The sequence below is a fragment of the Sciurus vulgaris genome (genome assembly GCF_902686455.1).
Source record: "Sciurus vulgaris genome assembly, chromosome: 4".
NCBI lineage: Eukaryota > Metazoa > Chordata > Mammalia > Rodentia > Sciuridae > Sciurus > Sciurus vulgaris.
Genome location: NC_136464.1, coordinates 17395329 through 17410826, shown reverse-complemented (window position 1 = coordinate 17410826; position 15498 = coordinate 17395329). Strand labels below are relative to the sequence as shown.

Sequence of the window (15498 nt, the reverse complement as noted above, 5' to 3'; positions counted from 1 at the left end):
CCAAGTAGGAATTTGGAAACAGGGTAAAGCTGCCACCTGGTCCCTAACTTATGTGTGCCAGGGCTCAGGTGCAGGCCCCTGGCTCCTCAGTTCCCGGCTGGAGAGCTTGCCATGTCACCACCTATCTGCAATTGTCCCTCCTCTCAGCTCCAGGATCACTACTGCATCTCAGTTGGTGTCAGCAAGTGTAGACTGTTAATGGCCAGTGGTGGTTTTGAAGGTTGCTTTCCTTCCTATTTTAATGGCTTATTCCTGGGAAGGAGTTTTGTGGGGTGAGTGCTGAGGAGTGTGCCCCCTCCATTCTCCCTGTCCTGGCTTTGGGAAGCTGCCTGCTCTGCTCACAAATGGGAGTTCTCCCCTCCTCTCCTCTCCTGGGATTGACCCCAGGAGCACATGACCACTGAGCTACATCCTCAGCCCTTTTTATTTTTTATTTTGAGACTGGGTGTCACTAAGTTGCCCAGGTTGGTCTCAAACCTGCAATCCTCCTGTCTCAACCTACCAAGAGCCGGTACTACAGGTGTGCGCCACTTGTTCCAGGCTCCTAAGTGGAAGTTCTTGCTGAGAGATGAAAGACCCCACAGTTCCTGGAGACTGGGAGCCCCTCAGCTGTCTGCAAAGCTTCCAGAGACCTAGGTGGGACTGTCCTGTCCTTTGGAGGAGGACTTTGTATAGATCTACTGCACAGGTACAATGCAGTGATGGGGAAGGAAATCAGACATTATGAAGCCCAGACGAAATCACCAGGCTGGTCTGAATCCAAGAACTCAGTGCCTCCATTTCCAAGCTCCTCCGTAACCAAGTACCACAAACTAAGTGACTTAAACCAATGGAATGTATTCTTTCTCTTAAGTCCTGGAGCCCAAAGGTGTGATGGAAGGAGCTGGCAGGGCCACGCTCTCCAAGGATAAGAGTCCTCCCTTGCCTCCTCAAGTGTCTCATGTCCCCAGGCCCTCCTTGGCTGGTGGCAGTGTAGCTCCATCGACTCATCTTCACAAAGCCTCTTGCCGGCGTCTCTGTCCTCTCTTGTTATAAGGACACCAGTTGTTGGATTTAGGGCCAGCCTAAATTCAAGCTGATTTCTTCTCAAGACTCTTAGTGAATCATATCACAAAGACCCCGCTTCCAAATGCGGTCACATTCTGCGGTTCCATGTGGACTGACTTTGGAGAGACACTGTTCAGCTCGATATAATCAGTGCGGTTGAAAGTGAGAGAATTCCCAGCCCAACTGGCTCTAATCAAAAGGGAATTGTTTGACTCCTGTAACTGGAAAGTTCAAATGTGACTCTTCAGGGATCAGGCACACGGCAGGACCCAGGAGTTCAAATGACACCTTCAGGACTCTGCCTCTTTTTCTTCATCCCTGGCTGTGCGTTCCCTGGCAGGAGGCCGCTTCCCCCTTGCCTGGGGGTCACCGTGGCCTTCAGAAGCTCCAGGCTTCCAGGGCTCCTACAGTCAGGCCCGTAAAGAGAGTACTGTACCTTTTTCTTGATTTTCCAGGAAAAAATCCCCAGGGGAATCTGTGGCTTGGGTGGCAGGCCAATTTTTGAACAAATAGTTATGCAAGAGAAGAGATTTGTAATTGGCAAGGCCTGCCTGGATCCTACGTCCACCTGTGGAACCAGAACAAATCAGCCCACCTGAGTTCCGGGGCCAGCCAGGGTACCTCCCAGACACAAACACAGAAGGCGCCAATGCCCGTTACCAACTCTAGTGCCCAGCCTGGAAATAATGCTGACGTTGGCGTTGGCATTCAGGGCTCATGGCAACAAGCTATTCTCTGCTACTCCTGTTGCCATTTCTTTCTGGCAGATACTAACCTGGAGTTAGATCTAGAAAACTTTCCACTGCTCCTTGTCTTCGGGAAGTACCAGAGAGAGGTGGCTGTAGGCTTCTCTGCCCAGAGTCTATCCCTGGCCGTCCCAGTTGCTGTTACTGTGCTAGCAGACCCTGGAGCAGGGGCTCATAGTTCAAGGCCAGTCAGCCAGACTGGGGCAGCTGCAGGACAGGAGGCTGCCGTACAGCTCCATGCTCTGTGCAGCGAGTGGATGCAGGCTTGCAAAGGAGCTGAACACTCCGTGGGAGGGAGGCTAACCCTGCAGCTGGGCTCCAAGCCCTTAGGAGCCTGGAGAGCTCTGGGCCCCCTGGGCTTCCAGATGAGCATGTGAGGCAAACAGCAGACCCCCCTTCCTGCTTTCAGCAAGCTTCTTTTTTTTTTTTTTTAAACAGATTTCTATGTTGCCCAGGCTGGCCTCAAACAATCCTCCTGCCTCAGCCTCCCAAATAGGTGGGACTGCTGGCATCTACTGGCATGCGCCAATGTTCCCACACAAGCTTTTTGGTGGGGGGTGGAATATGTATGCCAAGCTGGGCAAGGTCTACTTCTCACTGGGGAAAACTTTTCAAAAACAGAAAGTCATAACACACTGTGGTTAGCTTAGTGTTAAGGCAGATGCAATATAAGAAAGAGGGTCAGGATTGGGCCGTTCTCAGAAAAGGTGGGGAAAATATGCCCTAGATCAAAGACTTGATTTTGGAATGAGGGTGACTTGACCTAAAAATGGTTTTTGGTCACAAATAATAGAAGACCCATATCAAGCAATCTTAAAAAATGAAATTCATTTTCTCATATGAGACAAAGTTCAGAGGAAGGTGGCCTACTGTGGAGGTTCACCATGTCTTCCAGGCTGCGGTTACGTTTCTCTTCGCCTCTATGAGTCAGCTTCTTCCATAGGCTGACTTCCCTCATGAGAACAAAACGGCTGCCGCAGATCCAGGTCTAACATCCACCGCCAAACTGTCCAGATGACCCAGCATTCCCAAAGGGGAATTCACTGCTGAGGTTCACTCTGTTGGCCTGGCTTAAGTCACAAGCCTGCTCCTGATCCACTTGCTGTGGCCAGGGGCATGGAATGCACTGCCGTCCTCACCTCGGTCACAGCTCTAGCCCAGGAGCCAGGGGTGGCATCAGGGGTTTGGAATGAAGAGGAGAGATGAATGAGCCAACGTAATACCTGCCATCCGCAGGAGCGGAACGCCTGGCTGGGCTTGCTGGAAGCTCGTGTGGATAGAAAAGGATCCCAGCTTCTGAATACTGAGAAGCAAAAGCCTAGCCTTCAAGGAAAGAAATGTCAGTCCACCTCATACCTCGGCTCCTGGGACACATTAGCCAAGAGCCTCGCTTGGCTTGGCCAGATCCTCCTCTTGTCTGCGGAGAGGGGCAGGGATAGTTTGTGTTATGCTGCAGTAACAAACAACCCCAAATCTCACAGGCGGTCCTGCATGTGAAGGCTGGGGTTCCAGGGCAGAAGAAATCTCCACCAACCTGTCTGTCTTCTGGAACATGCAGCCCCCGAAACTAGAGCCACTGGAGAGCCACTGGGGGGTCTGGCACTGCAAGTCAGGTGCTTCCACCTGAGAGTGACACTCTGCACTTTTGCCTGAGTTTCATTGGCCAAAGCAAGTCCCATGGCCACACCTAGCTCCAAGGGACAGGTCAGCAGTCTGGGTTGAAGTGGAGAAGAACTGGGTATTGGGGTCTGTGAGGAGCGCCCGCTACAGTGGGATCGCTGCGCCCCTCAAGCAGGAGCAGAGAGCACGTCAGGTGGCACGCCTGCCTCCTCTGCTAGAAGCAGCCGTCTCTGATTCCGGCTGCCACACGCAGGAGCCTTTTTCCAGAAGGGGAGGAGACTGGCAATTGAAAGATTAACTGCTCCTTGGGTTCCACACGGGGATCAGTATTTTCAATAGTACTTTGTGAGTTCAGCCTCAAAGTAAATGGTTAATTCATCTTGTATCAACAGCACTGTGATTCATAATGTAAACTTGGAGAATTTTTGATGTTTCGGGCCCACATTCCTTTTAATTTGGCTCTGCATTCTTTTAAAGCCACAGTGTGCTCACTTAATAGAATGCAGCATGCAAATGCACAAGTTTTTGCCTGGAGGCAATTTAGCCTGGCTGTTTCAATGGCTGTCTTCTTTCAAGTGTATACTCTTTCTTAAATTATTTACTGGGTAAACACACTTTGCATTTTCAAAAGGGAGATTAAGACTGCTTGCTGCAGACCTAGTTGAACATCAAGGCCCCCTTGCCCAAAGTTAGGAGCAAGTTTCTCTGGGCTTCCCCCAAAGTTCTCTCCCTGTCTAGCTAGTAGGAGCCCCTCGCCCTGGCTTGTTTTTCTGTTTCTCTCCAAACTGTTCCGTCCTGCTTTGCCCAGAGCAATACGGCCAGCAGTGAATGGCGGTGACTACTCTGGGCTCCTTCACAGATGGGGCCTACCACTGCCAACCTTTGCTTCCTCTCTCCAAGCTGGCTCCGTCCTATCCACTCAGGTGCCCTCGCAGCTCTCTTTTCTGGTCTTTGGAGAGGTCCAACCCCTTCGAGGTCCCAAGATGGGTTGATGGCCCGGCCAGTCATGCTTCCTTAGCAACCCTCTCTGTTCCAGCTCTCTCTATCCCTCTGTCCCCTTTGTCCCCAGTATCTGGCATCCTTTCCCTCGGAAGCAACCTCCTCCTCCACCAGCACACACCTCTGGCCCTCAAGGACCAGTCCTTCTCCTGGGCTCTGGAAGGAGATCCAGTTGTGCTCTGAAAGGGCACCACGGTTACTGTCCCCTCTGCAGGCCTGGTCTCACTGTTGCTATGCAGACACCATTGAATCTTCCTGCATATTGAATGTACACAGCTCCCTCCCCATTCCCCTGGAATGAATGATCTCAGCTAGCAGGGGCAGCTTGCATCCACCAGCAGCCTTTGGACAGTTCTCTGTCGAGTCCCTGAGTATCGGCCACTGTGTGGTGTGCTGAGGCTTTGGAGGTGAATTCTGCAGGTAGGTCCACAGAAGCAGCAAGGGGGCGGTGACAAGGAAGCCAGCAGTCTCTGTGGACGCACCAAGCAGTGGAGAAGCCAATTAGGAAGGCCAGGGGAGAGCTGCGAAGTTAGGGATTGCTTTGTGTTCAGGTTTCTAACCATGCCTCAGATTAAACAAGTAACACCCACAGTTAATCCTTTATAAATTAGCATCATGGATGCCTTGGGGCCCTCAACCCACAAATAAAATGGTTGTCAACCAAGCTGTACAAGAGACACTACTGTATATTACTTAAGGCAGAATTTAAAAAGAGTTTTCATGCTTTTAATCTGTTTCACTGCTGAGTTTCAATTTTGCTGATTTCCTTTGCAAGTCTGATGCGGGTGACTGTGGTAAATAGAGATTTTGACAGCAGCTCGGGCAAATGGGATGTGGAGGGACTGTTCTGAAGGCTTCTGTCCCTTCCAGAAAAAAGGGGGGGAAATCACTTTGAGTCTTAAATGGAGCCACCAAGTAGCGCCGATCAGTGTTCATAATTAGCCTCACTTCAATAAGTCTCGAAGCCTGTTTTTATTTACTTATTTGGGGGACAGAGAATCTTCCTGCCTCACGAGTAAATATGGCCTGTTAAGTCTGAATTAGCTGTCATCACAGAAGAATTAATGTCGGGGTGCGGACTTTCTCGTGGGGAAGGGAAGAAATGAGGGAGACAGATCTTAGCAAGCCCTGCGTGATAAATGAGGACCGAGCAGACCATTCATCTCCTGCGAGGAAAGCGGACAGAGGTACTAAGGCAGCTTTGCGGAAGACGTGTCAGCAAATGTGATCATTTTGTAACCTGTCAGGAGGAGAGGGAGCTGGTCCTGTTAGGGGCCACAGGGGAGCGGGCTGCTCTGATGTGACAGTTGCCATCCATCCATTTAGGTGTGGGGAAGGAGGGGGCCATGAGGAGACTCCTGCCCAAACTGCAACCCGGGGTCATCCTCCTTCCAAGAAAAGCCTCCAGATGCTGGAAAACACTAGAACAGGCTGCAGATGCTCTGCCCAGATTTCTTTGTGATGATACAAAGCAGGAGTAGCTCCCTTCCAGTGTGAGGCCTGGCCTGGTCCCACCGCAGCCCTCCCCACGGGGTCCCGTGTCCAGTGTCCCGCATCTAGAAAGAGGCACAGCCCTCAGGACGGCCCGGTGGGGTTGGCTGGGGCTTCATGCAGGGTGGGTGGCCGGCTAGACGGCTGCCACTCTGGGTTTCTATTTCTGTGTGGCTCTGTGCGAGTGAGCGTGGGCGAGGCTGGTTGACCTGGGTTCCCTTTGAAAGTCTCAACAAAGCCCTCTGATGTGCGACCTCTTTTCTCCGAATGAGGTAACAAATTATGAAACAACCTCATCGGAAGCTCTCTGCGGGCTCGAGGGAGCCACGTCCTCCTCGCTGCTCCTTCTGAGGTCAGCTCAGCAGGGCCGACCGAGGCGGCCGGTGATCCCTGGAGGTGAGGGCCACCCACTGACGCTCGGCAGGCACCTCGAGGACTTTGTATTACTGCTCATTTCCGCCGCTGCTCACTATGGAGCCACCGTGAGGCTTCCTCCTGGCATGATGGCGTGTGAGCCACGGTGACAGGTGACGGTTTCACAGCCTCAGCTGCAAGTTTGACACTTGCTTCTTAATCCTGTCCTTTCTTGCTCAGTCTCTCTTCCTTTCCCGGGGTATTTTTGCACAGGTAAGTGCCTTACTGACATATGTTTCCTTGGAATCTCTTCGTTTCACAGGAAACAGTGCAAAAAAAAAAAAAAAAAAATGAGGCTTGTCTCACATTTTAAATTAAAAAGAGAAGCTCACCTGGGGCCCTTGATCACTTAAAGAGACTACATGGTTCTCAGAGCCTGGAAAGCCATTTGATTCGAGCCCGCTTTGCCATGTTTCTCAGAGTGCCGTGTGACAAGCACTCTGGAGCTGTCCCTAGAACCAAAAGCTGCATGATCTCACACACACACACACACACACACACACACTCACGCACGCACACGCACGGTGCCCCCCACCTGTGAGGCAGCGATTTCATTAGCCACCTTAGCCTTTGACTGATCTTTGTCGGAGCGCCCTGGTTTATCTGTGCCCATTGTTTTTCTTTTCTCTCTCCCAGAATCATCCAGAACCGCATCCTGCTCGTCATCCTGGGAATCATCGTGGTCATCACCATCCTGATGGCGATCACTTTTTTTGTCCGAAGACACTGATGTATCTGCTCTCCCTTGATAAACAGCAACCGAGGCTTGTTCTGAGTAATTAAGACAAAATGGTCACATGAATCATTCTTTTGCGCTGACAGGCCCTGGGTGACCCTCTCTCTCCCTCACCACTGTTCAGCTGAAGTGCATAGAGTGTAAAAATATTTTCTGTTCCTGTTTGCATGTGGGTTGGCTTCCTTTTCTAGATTTATCTTCACCCAGATTTGCTTTTATAGGAAAAGGTGAATGTTTATTTGCCTTTCGGTAATGTCATCTGTTGTCCAAAATAGCCTTGGTGACACTCTTCCTTACCCTGCAGACATGTTAGGGGTCATGGTTTGGAAGAGGGCATGATGAGTCAGTCACGGGAGTTTCTGTCTGTCACGTACCTCTTGTCACCGAAAAGTCCTTCTATGATGTCCAAGGATAAAAATGCAAAGAAAACCAGGGGCCAGAGCCAGTGTCCAGCTCCCACAAGCCAGCCCTGTCCCTTCCCAGGCTTAATAAATTCAGTCAACCTGCCTGAGTGCTTTTATTGCAAAGGAAGGTATTTAATGTCACTTGTACAGGAAATTGACTTAGCACTTTCCCTGTTTTTCTATTGCATATTTTTTTAACCCAAGAATATTTTTGCTGAACCTGCCCAATATCTACTTTTCTCAACTTTGGTTATTGGCCACGAGAAACATTTCCCTGTCTTCCCCAAATCACACATTCCCCAGAATTTGCTGGTAAAAGGAACCCTGGCACAATACTTAATTTCGACCTCATCTTCCCTGACCTGTGCAAGCATCCCTGTATCCTTTTGGTTTTAATATCTGCTCTGCAGAAGCAGCCCTCAAACATGCAAAAGGTCTGCCAAGGCTCTCTCCACATCCACTCCAGTATGTAAAGAGAACATGAATATTTCAGTAAGAGCAAGAACATGGCTGTCGCTGTGAAATTTCCAATGTGGTTGTAAATCTGGGGAGTCCTATAGGATGAGCCACTAGGAATGAACTTCGTGGAAAATGTTCACGAACCTCCTTTCAAAGAATGAGGGATTGCAGAGTGTTACAGGACCACTGGGTTTTTACCAACACGTGTTAGTAAAGCCTTTCCTGAAGTCACTGTATCCCAACCGCCAACATGCTCTGTGAGTCTTCTTTCTGTCTGAGGGAACCGGGAATTGCGTTCAAATTGAGTTCATTTGTAATCGGGCTTAAAAGTTGCCCAAGCTGAGGTCATTTTCCCCCTAGTCATAAAGCAAAATGTGTTTTTCATAAGACTTCATAGGCACTTATGGGGTCCCTACTATCTTTTGAATATAATTGGAAGCTTTGAATCCTCGAAAAGCAAACCTGTTCCCTTCATAAAACATGCTAACCGCCTGTGCTCATGGATCAAGATCATCCGAAGGCAGCCCTAGATTTTTTTCCCCAACTCGGAAGAGAGCTGTTATGGTGTGGAGAGGAAATGCAGACTTCACAACCCACCAGAGGAGTCGTATTTATCAAAACAGGCCAGGGCCTGCATGTGTTCGGATAAATCATTTAGTATTGTGTAAATAAAGCTGCAACCTTCATGTCGGAGGGATGGGGTGGGATTTTGGCGGAATGAAGCAGGACAGCAAAGGGGCAGGAAGCTGCGCTGCCTCTCCTGTCAGCTCACGGGACCCAGCCCAGCAAGAACCTCTCATCCTGACATCCCAATTCTGGATGTGCTAAACACATGGAAGAAACCATTTAGAGCAAGGAAACAAACAACCCCCTCTCACCCTGAAACTGCAATCGCTGTGAGCACACTGACCCTCTGGCCACTCCAGTTGATCTCAGGGAAGGGCATAACCTGGCCTAGCTGCTCCCCCACCTCTGCCAGGGCCACCTAGCGAGTAAAGTTGAGCTGATCATCTCCACTTGCTGGCTCCTAAATATTTCACCGAAACCCGTGTTCCTGTTGAAGCAGATGAGAAAGAAGGAGCTCGTTCACCGCTCACCTCTCCATGACTTTTTCTGCCAAATCCTCGGTCTTTATCAGCTTTCACCTGTGATTTCGCCCCAGATCAACCTTGGGAGTGGGAAGGATGTGAACAGATTACCCTCGATCTACCGGCTCCATCAAACCCCCTCGAGAGCAACCACCTAGACCAGGCCAGGGAACGCTTGGCGAGGACACTGGTGAAGGTCCCTTGTGGCTGCGAGAGAGACTCAAAGAACCCCAAGGGAGGCCAAGTGCTCTCCCTCCTTCCCGCTGCACTGGGGAAGGAAGACAGTCCACGTGTCTGAAGCAGGTCATGGGTCTATGGAAGGTTCTAGGTACCCACTATGTAACTGTGATTGTTGAAGAGTCCCAAAGTTGGCAGCCTTTGTTAAAAATGATGCTTGATGGGAGGGTGGAGGGAGGACGAAGATGAAGGGTGGAGGAGGAAGAAGAGGAGGAAGCCCTTGCCATATAAAATTCATGCAGACTAAACAGTTTCCCTGACAGAATAAATAAAGCGACGCTACCCTGCTCCAGAATCAAAAGCAATTTAATTAAAGTCTCTTAAGTTGTAAAGAGTTTTAAATGTTCCGTGTTGAAGGCAATGCCTGCGAATGCAGCGGGCTTACGTCAGCGGCCGGGCCTGGGCTGGGAGGCCATTTGCTATTCTGTTTCAGGCAGGCTGGATTGTCTTATTTTGGAACCAGCTTGGTGGGGGGTTTGCTTTGCTACTGCTTCTGAGCCCTGAGCTTCAAAGGCTGAAATTAATGGTGAACAAAATTGTACGGCTCTGGCCGTCCCATGCGGGGCAGGCCCATTGAGGGTTATCATTAAGTAAAGAAATAAAGGGGGGAAAGCCTGCCTGTTCCAAAAACCTCATCAGATAATGACCTCGGTGATTGGGTTTTCATTACCAAACAGCATCCAGAGATTACCAACCCATGGAAGAAGGGAGGGGGGAGAAAGAAAGGAAAAGCCACTGTCTTTCTCTTCCTCTCTTTCTCCTTTTTTTTCCCCTGCACATCTTTTCTTTAAAACTGTCAGATCATTTCAGTATTTCAAATCCGAGGAAAACAGCCTGCCTGCTGCTGTATTTGAAGTTGTAATGGTGTCAAAAAGTCACGACTGACTGACAGCCGTCAGTCCCAGAGGGACTCATTAAATCATAAAAACTTGACAAGGAAATAATTGCGCATCGCCAGCAACTTGGCGCCTGTTTAGACGTTTTTATTTTCTTTCATTATTAGTCCCCACCATTACGTTCATTAACAAATTGCATTAAACAACTGTTAAGGGCTAATGATTTGTTTATCGCTTTTTTTATTATTATTATTTAAACATTAGCTGTGTCATGTGGTACCTCAGCAGCCTCTTGCCATCATCTGACTGAATATTTTTCCACTCCGAGCTCTGGGTACTATTGGAATATGAAATAGATTATTCATTACTCTCCTCTTTGCCACTGATTTGGTTTCATGTAGCGTCTTCCACAGAGAAAGATGAAAACTTGTCAAAAATAGGTTATATCTTATTCGAAGGGGCAACAATAGCGGCAGGTCCAGGCACACTTTAATATTTAATTAAGGTTGATGTTAACCCCTTTAAATGACTTTAGCTGTAAGTTATATTTAAATGCAGAAGAGAAAAATAATTGTTCTTAATTTGCAACCTGGTCAGCAGGCATTCTTCATGGAGTTAGCTGGAAATTTTAGAGCAGAATTTTTAAATAATGAAATTTCCCATCATAAATATTTATAGCGGTTTGTCTACGTAGTTGAGAATTAACTACAAGCGATGATTTCCTTGTCTCTTTGGCGTGAACTGCTAGCCTAGCGGGCCACTCTGTGCTTGCGAGCGCGCGGCCTTCCTGGGAGAAAGGTGTGCTTTGAGGGGAAGTCCAGAACCAAGGGCTGTTGGTTGGTGTGGCCAGAGCCGGCTTCAAAAGAACTGCTGTGAGTCCCCCGTCTGTGGGCCACTTGCCTTCCCCTTTAGCTGAGTGTGTGGTTGCAGGACTGTGGTCTGCAGTGAGAGGAAGTAGAACCGTCTTAAAGGAGGACTTGTGTGTGTCCCATGGCTGGCACAGGGAGGCCGTGGTGGGGAGTCCTGGCGCCTCTGTATGGTCAGCCCGAGCTCATGACAAACTGCTTCCCAACAGGCAACAGGGGCAGCACCTTCCACCCTCTTTCCTTTCTGTGACTTGCCCTTGCTGAACCAATCGGCTCTTCCAAGGGCTGTGAGCTTGAGGGCGAGAGGACAAAACTCCACCATGGTCTCTAAGAATCAGAAGGCAGTGCCAATCTTCATGCCATAACTGCTGGCTGTGCCCGCTCACCATCTGTTCGATGAGTTGACATCATGCACAGAAGCCAGTCGCAGAGGCCTGGTTTGTTGGCACTTCCGGGGTGGGGCGTTCTGCTCTGGACCAAGGGACCAGGAATACTTTTTCCCCATCCTGTTTCTGGTCCCACTCTCCATCCCCAGCGACACCAGAACCCTCAGGTGACTACACAGTGGGTGAGGGGAACCGGTGGTATGTACTCCTGCTCAGTGCAGTGTCTCAGCACCTCTCACCCGAGGACAGACAGTCCTGCAGCAGCTGTGGGCTGGCCCAGCAGGCACCAGCCAGGCGAGGCCTGGTTCTGAGTCCCATTGATCTGAATGGATACAGAGATGGCGGACTTGCTGGGGTCTGGAGCACCTCGAAGCTCCATTTCAATCCAGACCAAATTAACCACACGATGACCCACCCACTCAGGGCGACCTCCACACTCTGTTGGAAGCTGTTCTTCCAAAAGAAGGGGAGGCGCTGTGGTGGGCAGTCCCCAGGGACACAGGGGAGTGCTGTGGGAAGACAGAGGGCTGAGAGGCTGCCCACCCCCTGGGGGTCTGAGGTCAGTGGCAACCAGCGGGAACTTTGCAGAGACAGCTTACCAGGGACAAGTAGGGCAAAACCAAGATGGCAGCACACGTGGGATGGGAATGCATGGGGTGAGGACCAGATGGTGTGCTGCTGAAGACAAGGGACTCTGCGCCGCCAGGGGGAGGAGCTGTTGGGCTCATCCCAGTGAAGAGCCCAGAGGGAGGGCCCAGGCAGGTAGGCCTCCTGAGCCCATGGGCGCCTTCTTTAGGAGAAGCCAGAGAAGGGGGACGACTGGGCCCCCACCCAGGGCACACACCACCCCTGTCTGCAGCTGCAGGAGCTCCTGACATGCCGTGGGGAAAGCACTTCCTCTTCCTGAATCGCCTGTTACTCCTGCTACATAAATAACGAAGGCATCCCAGGGAGAGGGAGATGCGGGAAGCGAGCTCCGGACTCTGATTCCGTGAACCCGTGCACCCTCCTCCCCTCCATCCAAACAAGGCCCTTTGGCGTGAATAACAGCTCGGCGGCTCCGCAGCCGTATTGATCGGCTCGCGCAGCTCGGTGCCTGGGCTTTTCCTGGGGCCAGGACGGCTGTGCAGCCAGCCAACCCCCCCCCCCGCCCCCTGCAGGTGTGCTCAGGAGGGGACAGCAGCGGAAGGTGGGGGTGGAGGAGCCAGGCCCCGCCCGGCTCCGCGCAGCTGCATGGCCTCAACTTTTTAAACTTATTTTGCCAGGAAAGGTACCCAAGTTAGAAATGTTTTTTCATGATGAGGCCCCACGGAGTTGAGAATGAACACAACCTCGGGCTCCAGCTTCTCTCCAGAAGATTCTGCCAAGGACCCAGGCCGCAGAGGCTGGTCAGCTGACACTTCCAGGGGCTCTTCTGGGCACTTGGCTTTGGACTAAGCACTGGGGCCTACTGCACGGCAGTTCCCAGCTGGTTTCCCCTGCCTTCCACAATCAGGAGGAAGAGGGGCTAGGACGGGGTAGCATCCATCACCCTTTGCTGCCCCGGGGCTATTGCTAAATTCAATGAAGCAGGGGCTGCCACGGCCAATAACCAGCAAAGACTGCATCCTACCACCTCATTCCCTAACTAAAATTGACCCCACTGTCCCATGTCCTGCTCTGCATCTCTTCTGGACGTAGGAAGTCACCAAGGCCTTAGCCCCTTAAGGGACATATAGTCGTGAGGTCAGCAGGCACAAGAACAACCTGAAATCCCACCCGTAAAGATCCATTCCTCTGGTTGCTGGTTTTTAATGCTAGAGAAAAGCAGGTTCATTTTTCCCTGGGCAGCTCCCACCCCACCAGCTGCAGATTTCTTTGAGGGAAATGTCTGACCCTTTCCTGGGAGTTGATTTTGAGTTTGGGGAAGGGGAGACCTACTACATGAGGGAGCCCGTCCTGGTCTTTGGTAGGAAACATCCTTGCTCCCTGGGACCAGCTCCCTGAAAGTTCTGGGTCTCAGCAGCCTATGGTAATGGCCTTGCCCTAGAGGCCCACACACCCCTGATCAGGCCCAGTTATTTGAGGACTGTGCTGTGACCATGGCTGCTTTTGGACAATCACAAGGTCAGAGAATGGGCTACGCCAAGCCGCAGGTCCCACAACAGTGCCCTTGTGGGGCAAGGTAGGGAGAAGGCAGGAAGGCAGAAGTGAGTTCGGGCAGGTGCCCTGGGGTCCTGCACATCATTCCCCACCATGAGCTGTTCTAGCCTCGTCTGGTCCCAGCCCTGTCGAGGGTGAGCAAAGTCCAAGGCCACTGTGGCACATGAACTGGCCTTTGGGAAAGGGTCTGTTAATGCCCTGAATAGACCTCCCTCAAGACACTTGCTCCCCCAAGTGTCTTGGCCCAGGGGACATCCTGATGAACAGAACTTCTCTCTGCTCACTCTATATCTCCTCTCATTCACCCCCATCTCCTCCTGCCCTCCCTTCCACTGCATTTCTAAAAAGAGGAGGCATTAGAGCGAGGAGAATCAAATGGCTTCAGAGAGCTCATCATTGTCCCCAGTAAGAGTTCTAAATCATCAGTCCTTTCCCTATTCAAGGGAGAAGTGTAGTCAGATTTATTCATCCATTCAATAAATATTTACTGAGCATCTACTATGTTCCAGGCCCCAAGGACACGTGATGAAGAAAGTAGATGAGAAGTCAGAGGCTGGCTGCGCTGAGCTGGGTGCAGAGGCCAGACACTCCTGGTGTTCTGACTTGCTTTCTGGTCTCAGTCAGGTCACTCTGAAAATCAGGTTGAGAGGCCCTGCTTCTGCTGCCCTCCGCTGCTCCTGAGGTCGATGTGAAGCCCTCTCTAGACACAGTGCTCAGTGAGCATTCCTCTTGCAATTCCATGACTGCATTTGCAAAAGAGCCCTGGTGGAGTGTGAATAGGGATGATAGGAGTGGCCGTGGCCTGCAGTGGCCTGCAAGTAAGCAGGTTCCCATCAGCACGGCCCACGTCTGAGACCGGCCTACGACAGGGAGAAGAACCGGGAAGGCCTAGACCAGGCTAACTGGGAGGGATTTTTTTTTTCCTTCTTGTTAAATGATAAAGGTTTGACTTGGCGGGCAATCAGAAGCCCAAAATATCATAAAAGGGAAAAAGTTGCCGAGTGGCTAAGAGGTGCACCACGGGAGTGTCGCGGGGCTCAGCCGGCAAGGTGAATGCTAAGCAGTGAGCAGCGAGCAGCGAGGAAATGGAGCAAGTGACATTTTCAAAGGCTTCTCTCCCCTTCTTCTCCTCCCCGTTCCCCACACGGAAAGGGGAGATAGACGCCAAGTCCAGATCTGGGCGTGGGGCTGATTGTCCCCCGCGCACCCTCCCCCAGACAGTGGAGGACTTTGATGTCTGAGCGTGTGGCATTGGAGCTGGAGGAGCTGGGCACCCCAGCCAATGCGGCCGCACGCGCAGTCTCTGAGGGGCTGTCTGCACTCCTGTGTGAGCTGGAACCACGGCTGCCTACCGCGGGTTCCGAAATGGGGCAGCGATCCCCAGCCTTCCAGCTCACACCGGCGGCCTGAGGACAGTTTTCACGTGGGAGGAGCTCAAGCTCACTGACCCTCGGGCTGAGCAGGCGCACGGGGACCATGTTGGTCAACCTGCTTGTTCTCAGATGGAAAAATGGGGCTCAGGGAGGGAAGGAGGCTTGCCAAAGTCCTCCCAGCAAATTGGTGACTCGGCCACAAGTGGACTCTGGGCCTTCAGCTCCAAGAGCCTCTTCCCTCCCACACCCATCCTCCCAGCAACCCAGGCCAGGGCACCCACCCTTCTCAGGCTCAGAAGGGCCATGGGGCCAGTGGCCTGGGTAGCCCTGGCTTCTGCACCATTGATGCTGAAGCTCCCAACAGTTGCAGGGAAATGCAGCTCCATCCCTATCCACGGTGGCTCTTTTCACCCTGAATGTCAGGTCTTTGCTCTCAAGGGAACAAGGGGTGCTCTGAGTCTCTCCTTGCCTGAGCTCCTAGACTCACCCTGGGGAAAACATTTTCTGTCCTCTAGCTACCACCATAGCACTCTATTCCCCCAGGAGATGCTGTGAGAAGTGATTAAGTAATAATAAGAGTCACCCCACCAGACCCTGAGCCCATGGGGGACTCCTAGAGACTCCTGGGCCACTGATGCTCAGGGGGTGCTGCTT

The 15498-nt window shown here is 51.4% G+C and overlaps 1 protein-coding gene across 4 annotated transcripts in view; it reads left to right on the top strand.

Moving 5' to 3' along the window:
- Positions 1 to 15233, top strand: part of VTI1A (vesicle transport through interaction with t-SNAREs 1A) — a 349120-nt gene extending 333887 nt beyond the window's left edge. For all 4 annotated transcript variants that reach the window (XM_079137538.1, XM_079137534.1, XM_079137537.1 and 1 more), the window contains one exon: positions 6954 to 15233. In XM_079137538.1, coding sequence (XP_078993664.1) covers positions 6954 to 7047 — 94 coding nt within the window. In that variant the 3' untranslated portion in view covers positions 7048 to 15233. The remainder of the gene's footprint in view (positions 1 to 6953) is intronic.
- The last annotated feature ends 265 nt before the right edge of the window (positions 15234 to 15498 follow it).